The 11,324-nt window shown below is 34.1% G+C and overlaps 1 protein-coding gene across 6 annotated transcripts; it reads left to right on the top strand.

Moving 5' to 3' along the window:
• Window positions 1-988: 988 nt before the first annotated feature.
• MEE18 (maternal effect embryo arrest 18) lies at window positions 989-10,545 on the top strand. 6 transcript variants are annotated; one of them, XM_011047614.1, is made up of 15 exons: window positions 989-1,244; window positions 1,314-1,430; window positions 1,501-1,633; window positions 2,183-2,279; window positions 2,671-2,714; window positions 3,012-3,034; window positions 3,095-3,168; window positions 3,544-3,615; window positions 6,618-6,701; window positions 7,379-7,480; window positions 7,665-7,712; window positions 7,955-8,080; window positions 9,186-9,278; window positions 9,913-10,128; window positions 10,223-10,545. In XM_011047614.1, exons 1-14 carry the CDS (start codon window positions 1,025-1,027, stop codon window positions 10,021-10,023), a joined length of 1,344 nt encoding a protein of 447 aa, XP_011045916.1. In that variant the 5' UTR covers window positions 989-1,024; the 3' UTR covers window positions 10,024-10,128; window positions 10,223-10,545. The 6 variants fall into 6 exon arrangements, with proteins under 6 accessions (XP_011045916.1, XP_011045915.1, XP_011045913.1 ...); XM_011047613.1 differs by having other exon boundaries at window positions 1,338-1,430; window positions 3,012-3,168; XM_011047611.1 differs by having other exon boundaries at window positions 3,012-3,168.
• The last annotated feature ends 779 nt before the right edge of the window (window positions 10,546-11,324 follow it).

The following is an 11,324-nucleotide window of genomic DNA, read 5'->3' as shown; positions in this document are numbered from 1 at the left end:
TGAACTTTCAATTATTCATAACTTTATTGCTAATAGGTAACTCATTAAAAATAATTTCAAAAGAGATATCAAATTAGAAATTTGTTTAAGCTTTAACATTTCTTTTTATTGGGTGTTATTGAGATTCTTTAATCAATTTAAATTTAGGTTATTGTAGTTTTATTTTTTTATATTAACTCAAAAACAAATAAAAAATCTCATTAGAAAACATTTTCCTTAAAAAACATCAACATTAAGTATATATATATATATATATTTTTTATTGATATTATCTGGCATAATTAAGAGCTCTAATTAAAGTGATAGTAATTTGCTTTTATTGTTACTTTACCCATGCCCATTTAGCTTTTCAACTATAAGGATGATAAAATAAGATACCACATTTCCTTGTTATATTGAACTTTTGTAGATGAAATTAAAAGAAAAATAAAAAAATAAAACAAACTTGAAAAACATTAAGAGCATGTTTATAATCTTTTAATTGAATTCAATTAAGAGGTATTAATGAAAGCTCATGTTTTAAATCATTTTTGAATGTTAAGTATAGAATTTTAAATGTAATTTAATTTTTAAATATAGTACCAAAATAAAATTAAAATCAACCTCTTTGATTTATTACGAAAAATTATTGTTAAAACTAGCTTTTCAAAATAACTACCTACCCATATCTTTTTTAAAGACATTTGAAGAAATAAAATTATTAATAAATGAATTAAATTCCATCTTTTTTAAACATGTAAATCAACTTATTTATTAATTAAATTTAAATTAAATACTATAATTGAACAAAAAATTGATTTTAAATAACCTCTCAAAAGATACCAAGATAACAAAATTTACCATTTGAATGGGAAAAAAAATTCATCCTCTATTTTTATTTTGGGTAGAAAAAAATGTGATTGAAAATACAAAAACCACTAAATTAAAAAAAAATGAGAATTTATTTATCTAACAACAAAAAATAATATAATATAGGTGGTGATGTAAGTAGGTTTGTTGGTTGGAGAGAGGAAATCGCGGGAATATGGCGGACAGTTGTTTGGGACCCCTGATTTCCAAGGCCTCCTCCCCCTCTCTTCTCTTCCAATCTCCTCCTCAATTACTCTTCCCTTTCTCTTCATTCCCTAAGCCAATGCCAAAACCTCTTGTTCTATCCATGACTTCCCTTCAATGCTCACCCTCCCCCTCCCCCTTTTCAAATTCAAGCCCTAGGCCCTCACAACCCTCCCTCCTCGTCTTCTCAGGTCTCTACTATACTTCCTCATTCTTCAATTAGATCCAAAAATTATGATTAATTTTTAATGCATATGCAGGTGGTACTGCGTTTAATGGCGTAGTGGAAGAACTGAAGAAATTAACAACGAGTGTTGCTCACGTTCTCCCTGTTTCTGATGATGGTGGAAGCACTGCTGAGATTGTCCGCGTGCTCGGTAAATAGCAGACACACCTTTTCTTTTTCTCTTTTCCGGTATGATTGATACACTCTAAACTGTAACTTAGGTGGTCCTGCGGTTGGAGATATTCGGTCGAGGTGTTTAAGATTGTCTGATCAAAGTAGTGCTGAAGCTCTTGCTGTCAGAAGATTGCTTGGGCATCGCTTACCTCTTGATCCCCAAGATTCCAAATCCCAATGGTAATAACATGTCTTGTGAATTTGGTTGATTTCTTAATTTAAATATATATAGCATTAAACGCATTTCAATTTGAAGCACTTCTCCTTTTAAGTCGTAATATTCATCTTACTAATCGGTTCCAAAATGTGTTTCTTCGCATAACTTGGATTTACACTAATTTATCCTTATGTGTTTGTGCATTTCAACGCTTTCTTGGTTGCTTTTCATATTTGACTTTTCCCCTCATGAAATCAGTGTAAAAAATTGTAGGAAATTTGAGAAAAAAGGAAAAGAGAAAGTTGTTAAAAGTGCTGGACCGGTTGTCTTTGAACATAAAATATTAGAGAAAAAGTTTGATGTGCAAAAACTTGATGGTCCAGTAATGTTGTATTTTGTGCTTAGGTATATTTTGTTTATGTAAAAGGTGTCTTGAAATTCCTTAAATTACTTTGTTGTCTACTATTAAATTCAGTTTTATAGGTTCTGTCCTGAATTTCTGTTTTTTTACTTGCTAGGTATATATATGGTGTGGGTATTGAATAACAGTGTGCTGAGTTGGAATTTGGCAGGTATGATATTGTAGGAGGAGAACACTCTTTATGGAAAGGCGTATCAAAACCATATAGTGAAACAATTCGAGCTTTTCTTGTTTATTTCCAAAATGAGGTAGGCTAAGCTGAAAATGATACTGGATTGTCCCTTTATTGCCATTTCATCTTGTTGATTTTCATGCAACATGCGTCTTGCATACCTATTAACTATGTCATTGAAGGTCTATGGACTTTAACGTAAACTTTCTACAAAATGAGAGGAACTTCTATGTGAGAGATGAAGTGGTTAATATTGGTGATAGGGTATAGGAAAGTTAATGGTGACACCTCTTAATTTTGTTCTTCTTTTGAAAGTTTCCTGGATGTCATTATTTATTTATTTATTTTGCTTCTTCTCCAGATTGGTTCCAACTTTTGTATGTGTTGTTTCTGTCAAATGCTTTAGTACTTGTTAGAACTTGTGAAATAATGTTAGTATGAAATCAATAAATGTTTTGTGAATGCAGATCCTGCGTCGGCCTAATGAATCATTTTGCTTTAGTAATGGCAGGTACTTGTATCCAATTGTAATTATGTCTTGCTACTTTCTGTTTTGTGGTGTCTCAGTGCTGTTTATATTTGGAATATTGATGATAATGTTCTTGAGTAGGCTTCCTATTCCACCAATATTTAGGAGTGATTTGCCCTGAAGTCTATGTATTCTAGAGAATCATATGTTCTTGGATAATTTTTGTTGTTTCCTTAAGGTTTTCCCCATTCTGGACAAAGCTTTCCACCTTAAATTTCTCTGTGTTTTTTGAAGCTTTTTAGACAATCATGACTTAACTGACATGCTTCTTTTTTGCAGCATTGGGAATTTTTTCTTTGCAGGTGCACGCATATTTTTTCAATCTTTAGATGCTGCTATATTTTTATTTTCACGTGTTTCAGATATTCCAGCAGAAAGTCTGGTTCTTCCAGTCATCTCAACAAATGACAGGCTTACATTAGGATGCGAATTATGGGTATTGCTACTACTTTATGTTAAGTGTGTATGCTTGTGACATATGCAGATTATACTGTATAACATTTCCAAATTTATTTTTTGTAATTGCAACCTAGGTCATTGATCTGTAGCTGTTTACTGATTTTTTACAATTGGAGAACATGTTTTGCATGACAAGTAATTCTTACAATGTAAATTGTATTTTTATTTTCTAAAGTTTTCTTGGTTTATAATGCTCTCTTGCAATTATGCTGCTATTTCTTTTTGAAAGATGATGCCATCAGACAAGAGAGAGAAAATTTATGTAACATCAAAACTAAAACCACTTATATGCTCGGCAATTTTTTATACAGCATCTTTCTTTCTTATCTAATATTTTAGTAATTTATGTTAGGATGGGACTATTATTCGAGGACAGAATGAGATTTCACATCCAACCAGTGGAACCATGCAACCCATTGATAAGGTATTGTTGTTTAGCTATGCGACTTGAAGTACATTTAGTTTTCAATTAGTTAATGTATCAACATTTTACTGAGAATTTCCAAATAGGGATTGCCGAGAATATCTTATTTGGCTGCAAATTAGTAGTTTATGGAGGTATTGTGTGCTGCAATTGAAGTGATGATGAAACTATCTTGTCAAAAGTTCCATGTGCTTGATGGCATCAAGTCTGATTATTCATGGTGGTTGGGTGTTAAGGAATGTCCTTAACAATGGTGGTTTGTAGTTTTAGAAAGGAAGGTTGAGAAGTAGAAGAAAGAGAGAAAGAGAAAGAGTATTCTGCAAATACAGAAAATGATTAAACTTTATTACTTGCCCTCTACTTTTCTCCTACACTCTTATTTCTACAGTGAAGTTAACTACATAACTGTTTCTAGCTATCTTTCAACTTACTTCCTAACTGTCATTAAGTACTTGTCAGCGTACTAACTGAATCAACTAACTAATCATCACATGCCATTTACAACATTCATTACATGTAAATTGCTATGCTACTGTGGCTGGTTCTGTTATTTCTCTTCTGCTGTAACCTTCTCTCTTCCTTATTAAGCATCATGTAAAAATTAGCCCTCCCTTTAAAATTCTTGTCCTCAAGAATCCAAGCTAAAATCCAGGAATTGTTGACTCAATTGTTCCAAATTCTCTCAAGTGGCATCTTCCTCAAACATATTAGACCACTGTACTAATCCATCAGCTCTACCTTATTTCCTTTCTTCATGAGTTTCCTATCCAGTATAGTCACTGGAGCAATCTTCGCCCTTCCACCACCACCCACTAGTGTCAAAGTTGTTGAGGTTACTACATTCTCACTAAGCTTTTTCTTAGCAATGAGACATGAAAAACTAGGTGTGTGGCAACTTCTTTTTGTAATTCCAACCTATATGCAACTGAACCAATCTTTTACAGAACCTTATATGAATGATAAAATCTCAGATTGAGCTTGAAATGCTTCCCTAATTCCATACTTGATTGCTTGTATGGTTGAAGCTTTAAGTAAATATAATCCACCTCCTTGAATTCGCTATCAGTTATATTTTTATCTGCCATATACTTTATCCTATGCACAACCTTCTCTAACTACTTCTGCAAGAACTGATCCATATTAATTCTATTGGTTACCACCTCTTCCACTGTAGCCATTGAACTAACTTCTTTAGGAGACAATGCCCTACTTGGTAGTGGATACCTAAACAATGCTTGGAAGGGACTCATTTTGATAGAAGAGTGGAAGCAAGTGTTGTGCCACCATTGAGCTAACGATGACCATTTAAACCACTTCTTAGGTTGATTCATTGTTATACACCTGAGATATATCTTCAAGCACTAGATATATCATTTAACTACTAGTGTTTTGTACTCAATGCTTTGCTGAAAAAAGCTAAAGGTTGGTCTTTTTGGCTTAACACAACCCCTATTCCATTGGCACAAGCATCAATCTGCAGTACAAAAACCTTATCAAAATCAGGCAATGCTAACACTAGTGCTATACATGAAGCTTCCTTGAGTCTGTCAAATGCCGCTCGAGCCATGTCCACCCAAACTTATTCTATTTCAAAATTTTAGTTAATGGTTTACTGATGATTCCTTTAATGAATTTCTTGTAATATCCTACTAACCCAAGAATCCCCTTAGTTCTTTGATTGTATGAGGTACTGGCCACTCTTTGACTGCCAAACCTTAAACAAATTACTTTTGAAAACTCATCCCAGTTCATTAAGTCCTTACCTCCTACCAAGAACCTTTCATACGAAATCTTCGCTCTTCCTCCTACGTACAAAGAAGCAATCTCAACTCATTGGTGTATGACTATGAAGCGCATCTTAAAGAATTTCATACACTGCCTCACCCAACCACAAGGATTTTCCCCCACAAAGTTAGGTAATTCCACCTTTGGCAAAGTTATATCATACCCTCCTTTGTTGCTTTCTTGAATCCCAACAACATTCTCCCTCATTTATTGTTCACTGTCTTGATTGGCCTCAAAGGAACTCATGGTTGACAGCAGTGTCTACATCTTCAATTGTAGCTGTTCTATCCTATTGTATAACTCAGTTCCTTGCATTTTAACTTCAGCTCTTACCTCTTGTATTTCTTTATTTGTTTGTCTGCTCTGCTCCTCTAGAGCACTCATCTTGTTTGGATCTTTGGCTCTGATACAAAATTGATAAGAAATGTCCTTAACAATGGTGGTTAGTAGTTTAAGAAAGGGAGGTTGAGGAGTAGAAGAAAGAGAGAAAGAGAAAGAGTCTTCTGCAAATACAGAAAATGATTCAACTTTATTACTTGCCCTCTACGTTTCTCATACACTCTTATTTATAAATGGCATTAACTACCTAACTGCTTCTAACTACCTTGCAACTAACTTCCTAACTGTCACTAGCTGCTTTTCAGCTACTAACTGAATCCACCAACTAATCATCACATGCCAATTACAATATTCATCACATGCAAATTGTTATGCTTCTTCTGCTGGTGGTTCTGTTACTTCTCTTCTGCTGTAACCTTCTTTCTTCCTTATTAATCATCACTAACATTGTGTCGTAGAGAGGCAATCACATCTGTGAGGGAAAATTTGTGCTAATCAATATTTTTTATTGTAAGAATATATATCTTTTCTCATTGTTATGATTGATTTGATATCTAAATGATATTAGGAAATCCAATTCCCAGTTGTCATCCTAAGTACAATTTGGATTGAGGTTTTGTTCATCAAATCATTTAACTGATCTCTTGAGACCAATTGCTGACATGCATCTAAATACAGAAATATTGGTGCTGGGAGAATGTGTTAATCAGTTTAGACTATATAAACAAGTAAAATTTCTCCTTGTCATCATATTTGGAAACAGAATCCAATTCCTAGGTTTATACCAGAGCATAATGGTGTTGGGATTGCACTTTATTGATAATTTAGAAGTTCTTTTGAAATGATGAATTCTTATGGAAAGAAATTCTTTTGGATAGGGATGTTCTTCAGTCCCAGCACTTCCTTCAAGAATAAAGAGGGTTTTCTATATGTCAAATGAGGGTGGAAACTCACTGCACGAGGTGAATACATCTTGCACTTTATTCTTCTACCACAAACAATTATCATCATGAAGAATTGTTCTTGTATCATGGTCATGTGTTTTTTGGTTGGTATAATGTAAAAGTGGCCCAGAACCTTTGGTACTACCTTCATATGCAAGAGCCTGACATTGCAAAAAAATAAAATTGAAAAGCAAAAATGAAAGACGGTATTCTGGCATTGGTACTTCAATAAGATTTATCTTTTCTGTAATTTCTTATAAGACCACAGTTATGCAGTCATTTGAAACTTCTTTAACATGCAAAATATAGCATGTCTGCATAACACCAATTTCTTGCTTAGATACGTGAATATGATGCTGTATATTCACTTGTTTCTGATCTCTTCCACCTGGAATTTGATGTCAGGTTATTTGTAAAGTTTGGTTTTTTTCCCCTTATGGCTAACAATTTTGCTGACGTGCTTTATGTATTTGGTGAATGGTGATACAAGGAGATAGGACATGCCTGTACCTTTCGAACTTCATTAGTCACATTGATGTCTTGTTTCCAGTCTGGTTTTTTTTATTTTTTTTTTAAAAAAAAACTCCTGTCTCTCAAGTTTCTTACAGTTGCATATTCATGTCATGAAATGTGGATCTTGGTTATTGAAATATGTAATCTCTGATTCTAATAATGTTATTATTCAAATTGAATAGGTCTTCCCCATGGTAAATGCATCTGTCTTGGACCGATTGAGTAATGTGGATTGTATTGTTTATGCAATGGGATCCCTCTTTACCTCCGTTTGCCCATCATTGGTAACATTCTTGATTCAGTGTTTTTAATGAAATTTAAATTTCATTAGATGGTTGTTGCCAAATTCGTTTTCTCATCTTTTGGTTTGCAGGAGGATATTGATGTGATTTTGTTTACTTGTGGTTCATCATTATCTATGGCTGTTTCATTTACCTGTTATTCATCATTAAATATGACTTGTCTTAGGTGTTACGTGGCATTGGAGAAATTATTTCTTCCAGGAACTGCCCTAAGGTGCTGATTTCATAACCTCTTGGACATGCGTCAATCGATGCATGTGGCTAATTTCTTGCTGTCTTATTTGCATCAAAATCTATCATTACTCTCTTGATCAATCATGTCACAGATTTGGAAATTAGAATCCTCTGACCTTCCATGTTTGGACATTCTTATATATTATTTAAAAGCTGAACATCAAAATATGCTGCTATTTTAGCATACATGTGCTATACTTATTTAGCTCTCTCCAACATTAGGTACTTTTGTTGAATGGTACACATGATCGAGAGACAAATGGCTTTTCTGCTTCTGGGTTTGTAACTTCCATAACAGACGCCCTAAATCGAAAATATGGAGATACTGATTCTTGTTTGGAAAATCTTGTAAGTGGCTAGATGGGTTATATTTTGAGACAATCATGGAGTTATGATGAAAAAATATTCTTCTGTTTTATCCAATTTTTAGAAACATATTCTACCCTATGCATGTGAGATCTATAGCTGAATATCTTTACTAATAAAACCACCTCACATTGTGCATTTCTTATCTTTTTGTCTGTATTTTGGATTCAGGGACCGGAGAAGGGGCTGGACAATTCACAGTCCCCTTCATCCTGGTTGGTAGAGAAAACTACTATTTTCCACCCATGTTTGAGTTCACAAGTCAATTTTTCACCCTATGTTTCCAATACAGTATTGCATCCAAATCAACAAAAATGTTATCCAATTCAAACCAGTCAATAACTTCTGTTTACAATTTTTAAAAAATCCATACATCACTTGACATCCATATTTGTGAAATGCAATGTTAGAAGTCCACAAGATCGCTTTAGTTCAGAATCTAACAGGAGCTATCAATTGGGTTTGAATGGAGTGCATTTGCTCCAATTTGGGTGCACTTGACTAAATTGAAATAAAAGGTGCAAATTGACTATTCAATACAGCACAGGGACAAAACAAACTGGTTTTCTTCTGGTTGCTACACGTGCTTTTATTTACAATGTGTAGCCTTCCCTATGGTGAGAAGATCTCATTTTTTATCCTTACAATCGAGTACTTCTTGTCAAAAAGATGGTCCTTTCTGTCCACATGCCTTTTTATGAGAATTTTTGTAAGTTGATGCTTGCAACATTGCTTTTTTATTCATCCAGCACAACCATTTTCTGGCTGAATACACTTTGAGTTAAAAAGAAATGAAGGACTTCACTTTTGCGGGAGATATAGCAGTTAGGGAAATTGTGATTTTCCAGCCTCATATGCTCATGTACCTTTTGCTTCTTTTGACACCTCCAACTTAAAGATTGATAAGTCATGCTAGTAGGTTGTTGGTTCTTGCTTTCTAAAGAAAAAAGTTCTCTCGGTTTTGCTAAAGATCTGTGATAAAACATTTAATATACAAGGTTTGCAAAACTACTTTGATTTTGAGGAAAAAAAAAGAAAAGAAAAGGAATGAAGCATGCTATTTACTTCAGTTGATATCTCTATGCAGCCAAACCAGTACATCAATACACTTTTAGTTCCCAAAGATGGCCAAATTCCCATAGATGTGCAATGCTTGACTTCCCAAGGGATCTTTGATGTGGTATGTGTGCTTATATCATTACTTTTAGTTGCATTTAAACTAAGTAGATGTGCAATGCTTGACTTCCCAAGGGATCTTTGATGTGTGTATGTGTGCTTATATCATTACTTTTAGTTGCGTTTAAACTAAATTCCAGCAGCTACATATTCAAATGATTATGTGGTATGTCTTGGAGTTCAATATTTTGTTTTGTAGTTTCCTAACTTACAACTTATAGATGTCTTATTTCCATTGCTTACATCAGTTGGTTTACTATGAAGTAGACATTCTTGATTAGAAAAGCTATCTGAGAAATTCTTTCTGGAAATCTCCTAGTATGATATCTTCCTTTAGCTCTACTCTTTGCATTGGTTATTTTTCCTTAAAAAGTACACTTTCTCCCATTACCACTTGCTTTCCACAATGGCTTGACGAGTATGTCTATTGTCTAGCAAATTCTAAGGGCAGATAGTCAGGGATTTACCTGGCTGGCATTTCAGGTGCTCTATTCAATGGTTGTGATATTGCCTCATCTCTTATTGGGGACTAGAAAACTGACTAGAGCGATTTGCTCGTTGATGTTAATTCACCCTTCCCTGATGATGTTAAGTTGCTTTATTTGTTCACGAGGTTAAACAAATTATGGTTTTTGCAGATCATGGTTGACTCTGTCTGTGATCCGAAAGTTGGTGTAATATTCAACCCAAAGTCATTGATAGACGCCCTTGCCAATTTGATTGGCAGATACATGAGCACAAAAATGTGATGAAGGATGGACTCAATTTTGACAGAGAAAATTGTATTCAGGGGCAAACATGATTGCTTCAGGTGCCTTTGGAATGATTCCATGCGCGGAGATGTTGCATACAAGGTAAAAGTTTGAGCAAGTCAACCTTCAACAGAAAATGCCAATTTTTTTTACTTGGTTTAATATCAATATATAAAAACAGTGTATTGGCTGGTAGGCTTTTCCCACTTCTGGTGTCAGACGATGCAAAATTTAATTGAAGAACGGAGGAGGGTCGAGGAAGCAGCAACAGCATGGAAACCTCAATTCTATTGCATTGCAGCAACTCCATTCTCATCGAAGGAGTCGTATATTATATTAGTAGAAATAGTAAAAAAGCTGTACAAAATTACCGTAGTTGTACTTTCTGGTTCTAACATGAAAGCAAGTACTGAACTTTAATCACGCATCACGCATCCGAGACAACTGCGAGTGCGAAGAATGAACAGGATTTTAAATGTTGACGTGTGTTTGGTAATGCATGTATATTAAAATAGTGTTTTTTTTGTTTTTTTAAATATAGATCATAAAATCATCAAGAAAAAAAATAGCTTAAAAAGGATTTTAAAAAAACAGGTTGAACTGGAAAAATAAACATGCCAGTTGATCCCAGAATTTATGCCGTAGTGCGGCCATGGGAGTTGAGGATCATCAAATTAGGGTTATTTGAAAGCTGTATTGTGGTGGGACGGTGTTTCTCGAAATTCCATCGAAGTGTCTTCTCACATCACCTTCTGCTCGGCTGCCTTTCGTACAAGTGACAGACTTTGGTGAAAATCAACATGTTTTTGCAATTGAGTTACTTGCACATCAGCAAGATGCCTTGCTTACTTTCCTATAACAAAAAAAACGAAGATTATGGAAAATGTTTGTTTTTCTATTTTAAAAATTTTAATTTTTTAATTAATATTTTTTGAAATATTTAGATTATTTTAAGGTGTTGATATTAAAAATAATTATTTTAAAAAATAAAAAATATATATTATTTTGATATATTTAAAAAAATACTTCAAAAAACAACTGTGTAAATACGCTGCGAATAATCATTGCTGTAACCCTGCGCGCAACCAAATTTTTTTTTCTTGGTTTCTAACAAGGTTGAAACTCCAGTGTGAACTACTGTAACATCGGCCTTAAAGTGCCGGAATTCTTCCTGATCCCTCTATGCTTCTGCTAAGATCTTGGGTTTTGACCACCATTTCCTGGACAAATATGGAGGACCGCACAGGTCGTTGTTCCGAGCCCTAGGTAAATTAAGCAAAGCAAAGCAACTATTTTGG

The sequence above is a fragment of the Populus euphratica genome, unplaced genomic scaffold (assembly GCF_000495115.2).
Source record: "Populus euphratica unplaced genomic scaffold, PopEup_1.0 scaffold112.1, whole genome shotgun sequence".
Taxonomy (NCBI): domain Eukaryota; kingdom Viridiplantae; phylum Streptophyta; class Magnoliopsida; order Malpighiales; family Salicaceae; genus Populus; species Populus euphratica.
The sequence above is the reverse complement of the archived record's forward strand: the minus strand, read 5'-3'. Positions and strand labels throughout refer to the sequence as shown.